The sequence below is a fragment of the Buteo buteo genome, chromosome 3 (genome assembly GCF_964188355.1).
Source record: "Buteo buteo chromosome 3, bButBut1.hap1.1, whole genome shotgun sequence".
Taxonomy (NCBI): Eukaryota; Metazoa; Chordata; class Aves; order Accipitriformes; family Accipitridae; genus Buteo; species Buteo buteo.
In genome coordinates, this window is record NC_134173.1 from 56072743 (window position 1) to 56090687 (window position 17945).

General features: G+C 36.3%; 1 protein-coding gene across 15 annotated transcripts in view; it reads right to left on the bottom strand.

Annotated features, from left to right (window-relative positions):
- Window positions 1-17945, bottom strand: part of UBR5 (ubiquitin protein ligase E3 component n-recognin 5) — a 96743-nt gene that overhangs the window by 8012 nt on the left and 70786 nt on the right. For 10 of the 15 annotated variants that reach the window (XM_075023734.1, XM_075023736.1, XM_075023735.1 and 7 more), the window contains 24 exons: window positions 17755-17881; window positions 17525-17654; window positions 17143-17303; window positions 16365-16604; window positions 16021-16144; window positions 15171-15282; window positions 13877-14008; window positions 12739-12996; window positions 12111-12379; window positions 9729-9940; window positions 9108-9338; window positions 7188-7261; window positions 6424-6596; window positions 6211-6345; window positions 5433-5653; window positions 4667-4787; window positions 4471-4569; window positions 3953-4196; window positions 3261-3372; window positions 2591-2735; window positions 2166-2296; window positions 1875-1935; window positions 1371-1546; window positions 880-964 (listed from right to left, as the gene is read on the bottom strand). In XM_075023734.1, the coding sequence (XP_074879835.1) occupies window positions 880-964; window positions 1371-1546; window positions 1875-1935; window positions 2166-2296; window positions 2591-2735; window positions 3261-3372; window positions 3953-4196; window positions 4471-4569; window positions 4667-4787; window positions 5433-5653; window positions 6211-6345; window positions 6424-6596; window positions 7188-7261; window positions 9108-9338; window positions 9729-9940; window positions 12111-12379; window positions 12739-12996; window positions 13877-14008; window positions 15171-15282; window positions 16021-16144; window positions 16365-16604; window positions 17143-17303; window positions 17525-17654; window positions 17755-17881 (3773 nt within the window). The remainder of the gene's footprint in view (window positions 1-879; window positions 965-1370; window positions 1547-1874; window positions 1936-2165; window positions 2297-2590; window positions 2736-3260; window positions 3373-3952; window positions 4197-4470; window positions 4570-4666; window positions 4788-5432; window positions 5654-6210; window positions 6346-6423; window positions 6597-7187; window positions 7262-9107; window positions 9339-9728; window positions 9941-12110; window positions 12380-12738; window positions 12997-13876; window positions 14009-15170; window positions 15283-16020; window positions 16145-16364; window positions 16605-17142; window positions 17304-17524; window positions 17655-17754; window positions 17882-17945) is intronic. The other 5 variants (XM_075023732.1, XM_075023731.1, XM_075023726.1 and 2 more) reach the window with 3 other exon arrangements.

Consider the following 17945-nt stretch of genomic DNA (forward strand, 5'->3'; position numbering starts at 1 on the left):
CCAATGTCTACTTCTTGCTGTTTTCTATAGTTCCTTGCTTCTTTGTTCTTTATCAGCTTAGAAAGAAGTCATCTACAAACTAAACTCAAACTAACTAAAATGTTCTTTGATGTATCCAATATTTAACTTGAAGGAATACATATTCAGGAAGATAAACATGAAGAACAGATTTAGAAGGGAATGTCTCTTGCAAGATATCAGGGGATATTTGGAGGCATATCTTTCTCCCATTAGCCCTTTTTCATTAAAAATCACATGTATGTTGGATAGCTGATTATGTGATCAACATTGTTTTTAAGTGAAGACCAGCAGTAATAAACCTTGGTTTAAGGTTGTTCCATCAGTCAGAACTTACAATGCTATTGACTAATGCATGAAATGTGCAGTATATAATTAGTGTTTATTGGGGTCAGGAAGCATTTTTTGCCAAATGTTTAGGTAATTATTGCTCTGGATTAAATTATACCTATACCCAAGACAAAATTTTAATTACAATTCAATTCAATGAGTTCTCTAAAATATAAAGGAAAATGCTTTTCCATAAGCTGAAATGCTGTTGCCTAGTACTGTCCAACACACTTCCTGAGACTGGAGACTTAAAGAGAGAGAAAAAGGGGAGACAGTAAGCTGTTTGTGAAGAGAGTCAAAGGCTAACCCTTTACAAATCATTCCAGCTTAGTCAAATACCTGACTTCTAGTACATCTACTCAGTTCAAAATCCAGGAAATTATAATACTCCTCAAATTAAATTTAAAGGCATCCTTACAGTTCCAATATCAACTCTGCTAGTCAATACATGCACATTAGAGAAAAAAAGCTGTTTTTAAAAATGAGATTTTATTTAATTAAAGGAAATTCAGATTTCTATGTTCAACTTACCTTTCTGCCAAGAAGAACTTTGATTACGTGTCTATTTAACGTGATGGGACATAGCTCATTCTGCAACAAGCACAATCCTAGGATTCTGAAAATAAATGTTTGGATTTTGTTTTGGTAATACAGAAATTACACTGGAGATCTTTCAGCAAACTCACATTAAGGAAGTTAAAGTATTCTACAAATCAAGCTGCAGCTAACTTCCCAGCTCTATCAATCCCCAAAAGAAAATCATGGACATAGATGATTTAAAAAAAAAGATAAAAAATTTCCTGCAGTATAAAACTTCCAGATTGTAAAAAAAGATAAAACAAAAATCTAACAGGAAAAGAAGCCTCAAGTTGATGTGTGCAAATTCCCAACTATTCAGCTCCAGGTGAGAAATACATAGTGTAAAATTAATAAAGTTTTTGCAGCCTGGATAATTGGTAGTCTCTCTGGTATTTTATATCTTTTATATTTTTTTTCAGACCAGAAAGTTAATAGTAGCGTACCTGCCAATGTTTCTGAAACAATTCAGCCTTGCTTCCGTGTTTTTACCAGGTCTTGGTGTATAAAAACCTCGTTTTCCAGGTTGGTAGAAAAGTGGCGCGTTGTCATCCCCATCATCTGTGTCATCTAATTCCATATCTACTACACTGCGGCTGGAACCATGTCGCTTTCTGTTTTCCTGTTTTGAAAGTCAGAACAGCAATTAAAAAACTTACTTCTAGTTGCTGACACACATCAACAAGCTATTTGCTACTGGACCCAAAGATTCAAGTTCCATTGATTAAGAATTTCCATGATATTTCCTGATCGTAACATTTTATACTTTTGAGTAATTACTGCTTAATCTTTTCAAAAGAAAAAAAAGGGAAAAAAAAATGCGACTCCACAAAATAATTAAACAGAACTTTGTCTTGCATGATAAAGGAAGGCTCCAGTTGCTTAAGTTTTTAAAATTAATTGATACAACTGGATCTTAAGTAACTTTAATTCGTGCAACAGTTTGTTACCTGCACTTTATCTGAAGAGTCTAGCAATCCAAGATCCAATATACTGTCAGCACCATTCTCCCTTGACAAAGGGAAAAAAAATATGCAGATTTAATTTCACAATAAGGAACTGTCATATTCTGAAACAAGACAGATTAGATTAAACTGAAGTCAACAAGTCAGTTAGCCAAAGAGACACACCTAGAACAAAGCCAGGAATAAGTTGCATGCATCAGGGTTAGATGTAGCACAGTAGAAGTGCTTTGGCCACAAAATCATTTTCATTTCTTATCCAATTCCTTGATACTTTACCTGCCATGTGCAATAATGAGTTCCATTGCTTCATCAACTCTTGCTCTAAGAGAATCTTCACTAGCTAGTAATAGAAGCAGCTGAGCAGGGGACAATTCCAACAACATTCCTGTGATTTTACTTGCAAATGCCTGGGGATAAGGAATGATATATCTTACTATTCTCCTCCAGTTCTCTCATTTTCAAATATGGTTTTATAAAAGTTTTAGTATTGTAAATACAGAACGCATTACAAGATACCTCCTAAGCTAAATGACAAATTACAGAAACAAAATCTTAAGAAAATGCCGAAGAATATAAAAACAGGCCTACATGTTCAAATATTTTCAGTTATGTCAAACTATAATGGACAAGGAGATTAATTTTTAAGTTAAAGGATGACAAGAACAATTTATCATTAAGTGTATTAGATAGCTAAGCCTTACTGGTTGCATTGCTTGCACTCGAGGGTAGAGCCTTTCTCCAAGGGCTTGCCTGTGTGCTGGAAGTGGGTCAGGGTCATCGCTAGGATTTCCTTCTGATGCCGGTCTAAAAGGCCGTGTGTCAATGGAAAGTTGTCTTCTAAAGTCCCTTAAGAAAATGAGAGCAGTTTGTACTCATTTCAGAGGAAATATGCACAAATCCTCTGGAACAGTCTCATTTGCACACAGATTCAAAATAACATTAGCTTTTATGCTGGAACAGTAGTGTTGCTCATAGCTCTTGGAAAGAATGATTCAGAAACGGAGAATCAAAATGAACCAGAGATTTTAATACCACTAGTATTTTGGATACAGCAGTCAGACATGCCACCAATGGCAATGTTGCTTCTAAACCACCTCACAATTTCCTACTAGTACACAAGTTTTTATTGTTGTTTTAGCAGGAGATATTGATGGCATACGGTTGAGACACAATCTATCAATGCTAGAGTAAGCATAATTATTCTTTAAAGAATATACTGAATTTCAAGAAATTACCCTGTATATTGCTCCTGAAAGCGAAAAAGACAGAATCCTTAAATTTGAGGATGTAAAAGTATCTTTCCTGAAGATAACCAAGGCAATTATTCTATTTGACAAAGTATCTCCAACAAATTAAAAATATATCACTTACCTATCCCTATCTCTCCGAGAACCAGCTCGTAAGCCACTACTTCTCCGCATTTCTCTCTCTCGCTCCCTTTCCCGATCTCTCTCTCCCCTATTTCGCAATCTCTGCATCAGACCTGAAGGGGAAAAATCCTCATAAGCTTAAACATCTGTATTTCTCTCTCCTACCTAAGTTTCATTGTAAGGAGGGCACAGTTTTGGAAGACAGCTTGAAAGACATCAATGAGGTAGAACCACTTCACTTAAAGTAGTGATTGGGGTTCAGCCAAACTTAAGAAAGGAACCTGAAGTGTTTGTACCAACTTAAAAATGCCAAAATAATTCAAGAGTTTACATATACTTTCAAAAACATTAAAATATATTTGTGACAAGCCAAATGGAGTAGTCATATTAAAACGTATAAGGTCCTACTAGCTAAAATCTTGACAATTATTACCTACTGGAGAGAAAGATGCTCAAAAAAGCTAAGAGCATCTAAAGCAGACTCTTGTTTCGAGAAAAACAAGAGCTTCCTGTTTCTGAAAGCAGAAAAAAAGCCATTTCCTTGCCTCAGAGAAGTAACATGCACAATTTTCACAGTTCCCGTGCTGAGCTAACAAGAGAAATCTCTGAGACAATGCCAAGTATTTCAACGTAAAAAAGCATCCAAGGCTTTTATGAATGTTATCTGTAGATTAACTGCTGTGCATCACTTACTTGTATGGGTACCTTTGTTGGCATTCTGAATACAATCTAGATTTGGCAGTTTCTCATTTGACAGAAAGGCCTGTGCAATAGCAGTATAAAAGCTTCGTGCTACACCACTCCCTTCTCCTGGTTCATCCTTAAAAGTAACTTTTACTCTGTGCACAGCCATCGGAGTGGTAGCACATCTGCGACCAAAATGGTTGTTGAGCTGCCTCATGGTCTGCTGAATTAGAAGATCTCTGTCTCGATCAACCTAGTAAAAACACAAAAAAGTTTTCTCTTTACTAATCATCACACTGAGAGAATTTCAGCATCACAAGAATTTTCTGGACACTTCTGCATAGACTCAGAAAATAGTAGTTAGACAGTAAAAAACTACAGAGTAATTGCAACACAGCTTACAAAGTAAGGTTTAAGACACCTGCTTGTGGACTCTGAAATACAACTTCTCCTATCAAGTTACTGCAATGTGTGATAATACAACTTTTAATGAAAACAAATTCAGAATATAAAATAACATTTTTTACCTCCAACGTTAAATCCCTGGATTGCTGGTTTCTGAGTTTTTCCATCTCCCTGCGGAATTTTGATTCCTTTACTTCAAAGCCACCTAATTCAGTCAAAATCTTAAAATAAAAGACAAAACCAAAAACCCAAATCAGAATGAGGGAGGGTCACAATTTAGTTTTAAGAGGAATTGTCCTTACACTGGGAAATACATACCGATCCAGGCTCTGCTCCAACATCTTCCATGAATACTCTACCAAACAACTCTAAAGAAAGGCGCCAACGTCCCAGCAACATGTCATGAGATATAACCATGCCCATGAAGCTACACTGTGGCCTAGCAGGAGGAGAGAAAAAATGACAGACAAGCAAAATCAAGTTAAATTTCAAACATGTTTTGTGTACCTCTGCTTTTTCTTACCCTCTGTCTTCAACAAAGTTCTTTATTACTGATAAACAACAACACAGTACAGTAAGTTTGTGGACAAAAGCACATGAAGCTGCTTGGTTTCAGCTGAAACGCAAGTCTTGCTTCCAAAGAGAAATTACTCTCAAAGCATGTAACTTCACTGCTAGATGGAATCCACTGTTATTGGTTTCCCTTCAATCAAGACCTTAAATTTAGAAAAAAAAAGTAAAAAAAATTCTATAATTCCAAGTGAGGCCAGATCAATCCCTAACTGCATAAAGCATGGTCAGTATCACCAGACACAGATGGCAAGCTGTCAATTCCAATTTTTAAATTTAGCTACCCAGGACACTATAGTAGGTCTGCAGCAGGAATTCAGGTAGTAAAGGAATTTCACTACAGTTTGCACAGACCTCTTTGAAGACTGTTCAACTGTTCCTTTTAAAAGCTACCAAACACAAACTACACACTAAAGCAAGCTACCCATTTTAGTTTAAAAAGACTTTTCAGAGTCCCAAATATCCTTTTACCAGTTCAGTAATATTTCATAGAGTAATTTTTAACTCAAACTACCTGAAAGATGTGAGAGGTGGCCCTTCACTTTCTGTCAATCCTATCTCTGCCAACAAGCTGCTTTTCAGTTGTGCTGCAAGATCATGAGCTGAAGGTCCCGGCTTTGAACTCTCAGATTCTTCTGTAGGCACGTTTTGTTCCTCCCCTTCCTTCTTTTGCCGATTTTGCATGCTCATAACATTTTTTAAGTTGGCTGCATAGGACATTTTAGTTGGAAGAACCTAAACAAGAAGTAAAATTTAATTGCACTTTCAAAGCAGTCTAGAAGGCTTTTTCAGGAGATATATGTATGTAATTTTTAAACCACACAAAAGTGTTCAGTGTAATTCACCTGTTAAAAGACAATAACCTCAATCATTTTTGACAAATACAAAAAAAAACATTTTCCCACTTTATGTTTACATTTCATACGCTTGCAACTTAATGCTCAGTCTGTAGGCAAGTCAAATCTACTGGGCTATAGGGAGATTTAGTTCTTCTTATCACAACTAATTATATACTTGGTATTTCAAAATTAACTCGGGATTGTACTGCAGCCTTTAAAACTATTGCCTGAAATCTGCTATAAATCAGTAATCATAAAAGATCCTGCATTTAAAAAAAAATTAAGCATACTTTTCATAAAAAGTCCAAGTTTTCACACTTACTGGGCCTTTAAGTTATCATTCTGAAAGCAACTTAAAATTCTCTCTGAAAACATTAAAGTGTCTTTTTAAGGAATGAAGGTACTTCGCTTAAATTACCCTATTGTTTAAAATAATAAAACCTTTAAATATACCTCAAGGCAGTTTCTATCCACTGTAACTTCCATTAAGCATTTCCCGCTGTTGGCAGAAGATGAATACAGACCCTGACTTGGTCGGCCAAACAGATCTTCCTTGCGAGCATTTGGCTGAAAATTAACAAAAGCATTCTGGGTAAATAATATACTTCAGTTAGAAATGAAAAAGCAAACTGCAGTTTTCTTCCAGAACACCATCTCTGATGTCACCTGTAATAGATGGGGCTGGTCTGCCAGCGGGATGGCCTCTGCCAGAGGAACCTCAAAAGGATTGGGTGGAATGCAGCCGAGGAATGTCATAGAGTCTGATCGTCTGAAAAATGGATGGTTTTGGCCAGTCTCTGCTGGGAGGGAGTCATCATCTTTGTCGTTGAGTGTAGCACCTAAATATCAGAGAAGATTTCAATTCAATTTTCACAGTTACAAAAGCAAAGGCTTTAAAATACCAAAAATTAATACACTTCCCACTTAGCTATCTGACTGGAGGAGCACCTCTGCAAATTTAATACTTCTACAGGATGCTTCCACAAATCCCATATTTTTATTAAGTTGCTTAGCCATCACTTTTATTCTTTCTACTGTAACAAACTTTACTGAACATGCACTCCTACACTATATGTACTTAGTATAGAGTATACCTTCTACCATTTTCAGCAGCAGTTTCATCAGATCAAAAAAAATCAGTTTAACTCTGATTTGAATTTTAAATTCTTTAATTGTGTAGAATGATAATTAAAGGCACAAATTCTGCAGTTTAGTGAGAAAGGAGACAAAAAGAGGGCCTCGAAATCAGAACGGGCATTGGCAGAAGGAATTTGGTAAAGTAACAACGGTAAGAAAATATTACTAAAAGCCAACTTTAATGTAACATACACAAGTAACAAAATTTATTCAGCCTCAGCTAGCTAAAGGGGAAAAAACACTAAGAAAGTGTCACATTTTGGCATACTGTAGAAGTGTTTCTGTATACTAACTTTGATTGGTGTCATCATCATTTTCATGTTCTGAATCTTCGTTGTCAAGACCAAGTTCCAAAAGTTCCCGAGTTCTTAAAAAAAAAAGAAAAAAGAAAAAAGGAAAAAAAGGAAAGAAGTCAATCCTCTTGACGAAAAAATTAGGCAAAACATTTACATCTCTAGCAATCAATAAAAGTAAGGGCGTAACAAGTAAACATACTTAAGAGCTATACATAACAAGAACAAACTCACTCTAAAACCAAAGTACAAATTACATACTCACTCACTACATTACTCGCACGGTTACCCTTATAGCCATTCGGCCACCTACCAAGTTTGATCTGAAAAGTTACAGCTTCAGACAGTGACGGGTATGCTTGTTTTAAAAGACTTTGTCAATATAAAAAAACTAGGAACCCTGCATTAGTGGAAGTAATATGTAAGTGAATACTATTCTAATAATTACTGGTGTAGAATATGCTTAGTCCTATAAAAATAATGTCAATGATCACGTTTCAGAAGATAAGTCTGCAAGCTGCATATTAAAGAAATGGATTTCACTGAATTATAAAAAGGATCAAGAACTCTGATTACATTTCTGGCAGTTTGTGCATTGTGAAATATGTTCTGAAACTAGATGAAGATTGATAAAATTCCATTTCATACAGGCTACCAAAATGTCATCTAACAGAAGCAGCTGACTGAACTTGAACCACTCACCTTTAATTGAAAAGGTCTAGGCCTTCATAGCTTATAAGCATTTCACGGGAATTTTGCAATTCTTTGATGACCATTTATTTGACAGATTTCAATATGTGAATTTTGGGGGACAAAGCAGATTCCAGATGTATGTTATTGTATGGAAAAGGCTTAAAGCCACAGCTCTAACTACTGAAGTTAGCCAGCACAAAAATTCAATCAGTTACAGTATTAAATTATCCCTACTTGTGAGGAAACTACTGTTGACAACAACATCCTCTGGTACACATTTTGAGGTCCTAACAAGTCTTACATTACCAAGATATATTGAACGTAACATTGGAACTAAAGCAGCAGTCCCAACATATATCTGTAATATTGATACCTTGTATTTTACAGTTACTAAATTCATAGAGAAAAGGAAAAGTTAAGTTCAACCTGCAATATTGAAAATTAGAGGCAGGAAGGGGCAAAGATTTGCATCTATTTAACTGTTGACTAAGACTGTTCGGGTACATTACCTCAAAACTTAGTAAGAAATGGGAACAGATGGTGTGGACTACCAACATGTGGACATTTCTATGATCATTAATTGCCATTTCAAATCAAAGAACATTTCTAAAAAAAAAAAAAAGTCTTACGACATTTTAAAAAGTAATAAATGCACCTTGTAAAATGCTGTAGTTGAAGTAGCAGGGATTTTCAACTTGAGGACATTTTCAGCTATTAATTTCTCTACCGTGCTTTAAATCATCAGGTAAGTCTCAAATATCCACAACCAAATGGAAAACAGAACTACTAAGCCCATCATACCAGACTGACATTTTCTCCCATGTCATTATTAACATGTTTGACAGAATTCTAAATAAGTTGTTATCATGTTAAATGTGAGGAGCAGATTGCATTTTTCAGCTGAGAAATAGTCCAGAGTACATCTTTTAGAGGCACTGCCATGGAGTTAAAAATCAAACTCAAGTTTCAGTGGCAAGAAAACCTTTTACAGCAATCAGCATAAAAAGATTTGAACAGAATACTGCAACAGGCTTATCAATCAAACATACGTACATTATACACCATTATATATATTTTTTTATAACATACATGTTACTACACACACAGATATACATAGATATATGTATATATTTGTATGAGTTGCTGAGTAACAACACCAATGACTGAAACAAAAGGGCATACACCATTTCTGCAAAAGTTTTTGTTTCTATGAGTCAGCCTCAATACCTTTTCCGTTCCAGCTGAGGAGTATCCAATGTTGTCTGTTGATTCATTGCTTTAATCCAGTAAATAAGGGCTTGAAAAACGTATGCTACATGCTTTAGTGAACAGACATCTAAAACAGGAAGAACATCTGAGTGCTCATCATTGTGAGAACGCATCAAAGACAGTGCGTAGTTCAGGAAATCACCACGGGCTGACATCATTCCCTGACGGGCACTGAGTAAAGTAGCACGTCTAGTGAAAGAAAAGCATTGAATACAGAGAGATTAGGTATCACAATAGAATGCATCCTTTACATATTAGTGTCTATATTTGAAATATAGATGTAAAAACTCAAAAAAAGCCCTACAAAACCAGTGTGATAATAAGAGTAACAATCATAGTTTTGTGCTTTACTATAAGCAGCTCAGGTGCAGTACATTGTAAACAGTTGATACTTGAGATGAATCTAGTACATCAGAATAAATGAAATAGGAGCAACAACACAGGAAGCCAACTTAAATCAAACCAGTAACTACACTGCTGCATTACAAAATTAAGATTCCTAAAATGTCAGTGAACAAGGAGATTTGACCTTAAAACTGGTAATTCATATCACATGCAGTAATCAAACTATTTTCCTACCTTCTTCCCTCAAGTGTTCTTAAGCTAGCTTCCTCACGGGCTGTCATCCTTTCCCTTCTGGCTGAGTTCTGAGAAGCATGGAGAGGATGATTCGGATGCCCAGGATCACCAGCAGATGCTAATGCAGAACCATAACGCAGCTGAGCTTCAGTAGAGTCCATGATACTAACCATCCAATTCCAAGTAGGAATAAGCTTTTCTTCTACGTAATTCTATAGAAAATGGGATTTAATTAGTTTTGCAAACAATAGAACTAGATGATGAGAATGCAATCTCAACGTAAGCCTCCACCATGGCTTTTACAGTTACACCTGATTCCCTACAAAGAGGCTGTAAAACCACATTCAAGAATGACCAATGAACAGTTTCCAAAAGCTCTACTGAGACTGCTGATTTACTGCAGCGGTATGCAGCTCTCCCTACTTAATACACTGGTGTCTGTAAAGCATTCTCACCATCCCTCTCTCACTTTTGGGTATCTCTTCTACTCACCTTATGACCACCCAGCATCTCCCAGGTGTGCCTATTTTAGGGATTTTGGTCCATTTCCTGACTTACTAGTAGCTTTAACAGCCCTCATCCTGCTATGGCATTCGCCAGCCAGATCTTTCACCATTCTTCACCTCCTGCAACTTACTCAGTGAAGACAACAAAGTTAAGACCTGCATAGAGAACTATGTCTGCATACAAAGCTCTCCTCCCAGTCCAGTCTTTTGTTCACCTGTTCCCAATACTGGCTCTGGAGCCTGCTTTTCTTGCCATTTGCTAACTCCATTGACCTTGGGTTTTTTAATCCAACATCAGTCTGCTTTCTTCATTCCTCTACATTCTGGCCTTCAAAAACATCCCTCACACTCCAAATGTTCTTGTATCCACTAAACTAACAAAATGCTGTTTCAACCCCATTTCTGTATCCAAATGAAACCTCTACTGTCAAGCTTTCACATGCTAATACAAATCTCTTGCTGCCTCAGCTGGACAGCTCTCCTGTGCACTCATCTGGCAAAGGAGGTAACCTTTGCAAAACAGCTTTACAAAGCAGAGGCAATATTTTCCCGCTAAGAATCTCCTGAACAGAAACTGATTTTAGCCCCCTCCATAATAAAACTATGTTCTCATTTCTTTCCCTGCATGTTTCCCCAAGCATTTGATCCCAAAATATCTTTGTAACATTCCTCTCCCAAATCAGAAGCCTTTTTCTTCCATTGTACTGTGAAAACAGAGCCATACAAATACTTTGTGGCTCAATTACAAGTAAATATATTGTTATCCTTTTTTCACATCCCAGCACACAGTACTACTAACAGAAAACAGCATCACTTGATTTCTTGGGCTCCCCAAAGCAGCGGTATTATTCTGACAGTTGATTTTTGTACTAAATTCAGTACAGATAATTTTACTCTATACACTATGCCCACGATACATACTTTTTGAACACACTGAAGTTCCTCCTGGGTTGTTAAGTCTCTGAAACTTCTTTCTATACAAGCCAGATACCAGTCTTCCCTTTCATGTAATTTCTCTAAAGATGCATTTTACATATACTTTCAAAAACCAACTGTAAAGAGCACTGTAGCAAAAAATATACACGTAACAGGGAAAGGATGATCATGTCCCTGAAAGAAGGGACAGCTAACAGTGCATTTACCTGTACAAATCTTTTATGCCATTTAATTTTTTGGCCTTTACTAACTTTCTTCTTTTATAGACTCAACAGTTCATGTCAAAAAGAATAGGGCAAAAGATCTCTAGTAGAGACCACTAGTATCTCCAAAGCAGTCAATCCTGACTTAACTATTAAGTAGATACCAGTTAGACTTAGTTGTGGAAAAAAATCAACCGAAATTCCTGTTTTGAAAGAATATATGTATATGAAATACGAACAATTTAATGGAATTAGTAACTATAGCTACTTCAGCCTACAACATCTCTCATATGAGGAGATGCTGAGAGAGCTGGGACAGCTTAGACTCAAGAAACAAACTCAGGAGGATCTTTTCAGTGTGTATAAATACCTGATAAAAAGGTATGAAGTATGCAGAGCCAGACTTTTCTCAGTGATATCCAATGAATGGACAAGAGGCAAGAGGGACAAACTGAAATACTTTAAAATTCATTTAAACTCAAGAAAAAACTTTTTTACTATGAGACTTGTCAAACACTTAACAGGTTGCCCAGAGCAGTTGTGGAGTCTCCATCCTTGGAGACACTCAAAACCTAACTGGACACAGTCCTGAGCAGCCTTCTCCTGTTGACCTTGCAGGAAATTTGGACTAGACAATATTCAGAGGTCACTTTCAACCTCAACAGTTCTATGATTTTACCTAAAAACCCCAACTGTATTGAAATTATGTTTCTCTACAGAGATTTGGATGTTCTTACCTGCAAGTTAACTGCATCTTGGTAAGTCAGCTTCACTGCAGCTGGGATCTGGGAGTATACTAAATGATTGTACTTTGGAATCAGACCCATCAGATCAGATATCTGCCGTATCACAATACTGTATGCTCTTGCTAAACTGCTTGCAGATGTTAAATAGCTGCTTGCATTGCTGGCTTCAAGTGCTGCAGCTGCTGCTGCAGCACTCGTACTGATGGTACCGCTCCGACGTAGGTTTGATGGATCAATGTAAATCAAGCCTGCTGAACTTGCTAAACATAAAAGAAAATATGACATGAATGAATTTATTTAACCTTTGTGACATATTTTCTGTAGGGACTGATATAATGAACATTTCTAGAAATAAGCTTGTAAATATTACTGGCATCACAACTGTAACTAGCAAAAAAAATACTAGCTACAGTAAGCATACTCATATCTTCTTAAGAATTACAACAGATCCTTCTTTTTTTAAAATTCAAAACCAAAACTGGAACAGTCAAGATAGGTCAGCACTGTCCTTCTAAGACAAATAGGTAAAATTTCACCCTTAAGAGAACAAACAAAAACAGAGGAAGGAAAAAAAGCCAGAGTTAACCGACATCCATGCGTGCATTTTACACAGACTTGCCTGCTGGTGCTGATGTACTAGAAGGAGCAGTGCTAGTAGTCCTCTGGTTTTGGGTACTACGTACAGCCCATTGCATAGAACGGGGAGCTTGGGCAGCACCATTGGCATGTGAGCTATTTGTGGTTCGTTCCAGAGGCTCATCAAGCATGAACGTCTCCTGCTCTATGTCATCGCTCTGACTGCTGCTGCTATCAGAATCACTGGAATCATTTGATTGAGAGTCATCTTCAGAAAAAAATGCTGGAACACTGCTAGCTCCTGTTGAGGAAAATAAGCAATAAACAGTAACTGACAGCTGCACATCTGTGCACATATACATGTATCATGTTAGCATTGTAAGCTTTTTACATGAGAAGAAACTACATGTACTGAAAATCTTTAGTAAATTATCCTTATAACGTTCTGCTAATTTTCCATAGGTTTCATGAATAAGCAGTAAGATTACTTACATTTCAAAAGATTAATTAAGACATAATTTGATTTAAAAAATCTTCACTGATTCTGCCCCCAGGCAATGAATTCTAAAGATTCTGCTTCCAAACTGGACAGTAGAGCAGTTGCTTTCAAAAAGGCTTAAAATGACTGGTCAGGTTTTGTGGCTTTTTTTTAAACCATATCTAACTTCTACACTAAAAATGAGTGAAAACGTTTCATTTCACTTCACAAGAGTGCAAGGTAATCTCTGGCTAACACATGCAGAAGCTCTGTAAGAGCAAAAAAGATAGGCTACATCTTCGCACATCTCCTTGTCCAAGAAGTCTGCATAGTATACCTTACAATTACAGGCAAAGGAAAAGCAAAGGAAAAACAGGAAACATGTGGAAGGTGGAGGTGGGAGGGAAGAAGCTGGGTGAAGAGAAAAAAAGAAAGAAAGGGAAAATAAGATTACAAGGGAAAAATATGTCATAATCAGGTAATTCTTGCTCTGTCCAATCTAATTGTGAAGTAATTTCTCCAGTATACCTCTGGAGTGCTGGATGCAGTCCAGATCCAAAGGCAAATAGTATTTTTTAGGTGAAGCCAGTTCTGCCCTTGATAAAGCCATATTCAATCACTATCACATTTCTTTTTCCTGAACAACTTAATACTAATATCTAAATTTAAACAGCTAGATTAAACCCAAGATGATGTGGCATACCTGCTTCTGACCCAGCAGTAGCTGCAGTGACAACACTTCTGCGCCCACTAGCATTGTCCTGATTACTGTGGTTACTCTCACTGTCACTTTCTGTTTCAGCAGCAGCTAGCAAATCCAACTCCATATCACTGCCTATAAAAACAATATACAAAACATCTCATGTTTAAAAAAAGGAAAAAATATAATGACTGTAGTGACTCATATAAGACATATTAAATGAAAGCCAGAGCCTCTTACTATAGCAGAAGTTAATGGATAGGCAGGGAGAGGTCATAAAAGCAGTGCAAACATGCAGCAACACTTGGAGCATATCTTCTTATTTTCCAGCAATTAGCAACCTCTGGCCCTCTCACTCTGTACTGCACATATACATTCAACACACACACACACACACAGAAAATTAAGACACTAAGGATTCAGAATCATTCACTCAAGCCAACAGACTCCACATCTCTTCATGCACATGTATTAGGACAATTAACCATATGCTGTTTCAAACGAGTATCTAAAGAATACTGAAGAAAAAAAAAAAAACAAAAACCAAACCTCTAATTAAGAAATACAGGTTCTATTCAAGTTTAAGTTTTGAGAATTAAATTTTCTGAATACTCAGCAAGTGAATAAACAAATTTCCTGTACTGTAAATGGGTTGACTGGAAACACAAGGCACAGTCAGAAAGAGAAGATGATAATTTTTTTTTTAAATCATAGCTTTGGGCCATCTAATCCCATACTAATACAAGACAAGTCATATTAATGGCAAGAATTTTCATACACAATAGATTAATTTTGTCTACAAAATATTGAACCATAATTTAATATTTTGTGATTTGTTTGAAAACTAGCTCACCATGATTCAGATCCCTTTTGAGAACACATCTGCCATAACCACTATTTTATTATTAGCCATACAAGAGCTAGGCTATTTTTTTTAGTCCTTCAAGTAGTTTACGTCAACAACATTTTACAGTAGCAAATACAAAAGGCAAAATAGATATTGTTAACCAAGCATATAACAACACTTGGGTTTGGTATTTTTTATCCTTTGGTACCTTAGTATTTTCTCCTTGTGCAGAAAGAGAAAAATAAAAACGTTCATGTACTTGCCTACTATGAGTTATCTGTAATTTTACTCATCTCCTTTTGTAAGGTGCGAAGTCTGAAACCCTTGGATTATCTCTACTTACAGAAGTCTCCCAAATCGTTATTGCTGGTGACTCCACAGATGCCTTTTGGTTTTGATGCACACTTTGCACATCCAAGCAGTAATGTGCATGATGTACATTATACGTACCATCTTCATCATGCTCATCATGCTGTCCTTCTGCTTCAGCATTTTCTTCGCCATGTTCTTCCTGTTCATCATGATGGTCTTCTTCACCAGCTACCCCTTCAACCACCTCAACCTGGAAAAAGCATTGTAATTTCATGCTAGAGTACCTTCCATATCAGAGATAACCTGCATATTTTTCAAAAACTCAGTGCAAAATTTGATTTACAAACTAAGAAACAAAAAAAAAAACACGTCTAAGATAGATGATCTCACAATTGAATTGATGTGAACAGAAAATGAACTTACAGCCACAGTATTTGTACATGATTGTACAGTCCATAGTGTTGTGGAAAAAAATCAGGCCCACAAATAAAACACAGCCTTGGACAGTAGATTTTAATGCTGAAAGGGTAAAATTGACTATAAAACCTAGAATTAGTTTCTAAATATTGAAGAGCTACCATCCTAATAAAAGACCCTCTAGTTCTCTAATAGAACCTACGTAATAGCAACCATGTGCTGAAAGACTTGAAAACTTTTTTAGCAGGGAATTATTATATATAAACTTATGCTATATTAAGGAAATGATGTGTATTTATTAGTATTCTAAATCATACTGTAATTCTGTCAAATGCAAGGCATTTGGTATACTCTGAAATGACTAAATATTGCTGAATACAAAACAACTATTACAAAGCTCTGTTAAAACAAAATGTTTATGGCACGGTAGGACTTCATGAAGTACTACTCAACATCTCTTGCAAATCGGAGGTCTAGATGCATGGATTTTTGGTTCAGATGTTACAGCATGTGCTAATGCATTAGGTGCCATACTGAGAAGAAAAACAATATACAAAAAAAGAAAACTGACCTCTTCCACATCTGCTGAAACGATATCATCTTGTTCTTCATCCCTGCCTCGAACTGGTTGTGACTGGCTGATTCGTCTTTGCTGAGGATTCCTTATGATGTAGGATGACTGAGACTGACTAGAACTTTTTTAAAAAAAAAAAAAGGCAGATTTGGACCTCTGGACATCACTATAAACCTGAATTACTATAGGAATCTGTCAGTAGGAAAGTACTTCCAAAACGCTTTGCCAGAATAAGAAGACTCACCATATTTCTTTTAATGAAAAGCTAACAAAAACCCAAAACAAAACCACCTGTAACAAGTCTTTGAAAAGAATTAATAGTGAGCTTTAGCAAATTTTACCTGCTAGACTGGTCAGATGATGGTCTGGGTGGCAGAGGCTCCACAGAAAACAGTTCTTCACTTCCCTGCATGGCATCTATACTAGTGCTAGCAAGAGTAAAGGGTGCTGTAGGACGTGCAATTCCCATCCTGACTGGAACAATTAGAGATTCTGCTACATTGCACAACTCTTCAACAGCATAGGGCAATAATGCCTGGAATACACGTTTACATTTTCCAATTGGCTGTGGAATAAAATTGCTAGGGGAAAAAAATACAGAAAAATAAAGGTCAAATATGTCTTTCTTTTGAAAAAAGTTTATGGTGATATCAATTTTTTTTCTCAAAAGGTTAAGACCGTTATCTTCAACAGATACATACATTTGTGTGTATAGTAACAATATGCACAGCTATAAAAACATCAGTTAAAAACATTTATCATTCCATACTTGGAGACTAAGGCTGGATATCTAACTCTATTACTGACAAACAACCATAGACTGTAATTTTAATGTGTTAAACCCTACTTCCAAAAATTCTAACCATTTAAACAGAAAGGTTCAGTATGAACATGTAAGTTTAACAAGCGTTGTATTAAAAAGCTATGTGACATACCAGTAGCTATTGTGCAGTCTTGAGGTTTGCACCTTTCCACACAATGCTGCCTACAGACCTCAACTTAATTCCGATGTTTCTGCCCACTGGTGATTTTTATCAACTGATTTAATAAGAGAGTAATTATTCAAATAAAAAAAACCCAAACACCACCAGTAACACACACACACCCCCCACCACTTACTTTTTCTTTTTGGAGGAAGCCATTTCCACACTAAGAATGACAAACACTCTTGCCACAGAACGCAGGAATCTCATTGTAACAGCAATAGCTTCTTCTCTGCGCCCTGGCGTATACTTGTTTTGCAATTCCTTTACTAGAGTACCCAGCAAAGTATCTAAGAGCTGTAGAAACAGGTCATTACAACCCAATAACAGTGTGTCATTTAGAAGCATGAAACAAGACAGATTAAGATTCAAAGGGAGAACACAGTCATAACAGTATAAATTTACAAAAACACAACTACAAGTTATTTTCAAATTAGTCTCCAAGCATATCATCTGAGATAAACTGTAATATCACAATATTCAGAAAATCTATATAAAACATGGCTAAGAGTGCTTACCAAAATGTCTGCTGTACACTTGACAATAAGGCAGTGTGTGAAACAGTCCAAGCGAATAGTTCCACTTTGCTGATTAAGGTAAACTTGTTCTTCAGGCAGAAGATGACCTATCCTACTGCTTGCACTAAGACTTGGAAAAAACAAAAAGAAAGGAAATAAATTTTATATAAGTTAACAGGTCTAAAATATCAGATCAAACTTTACATTGACAACTATGCATAAATACACACGGGTCTTTATTTTCCTGAGAGCCAAACATGATCATGGACTTCAGTGCATTCCAGTCCTGCAAAACACGTTCCAAAGCAAGCTGGGCAAAACGAGGAGGTTCTAAATCATGATCAGGCATATCAGAATCTAAAAAGACAAAAAAAGCAATATAAGAAAGAGGTACTGAAATATGGAATTTGCCATTTATTTT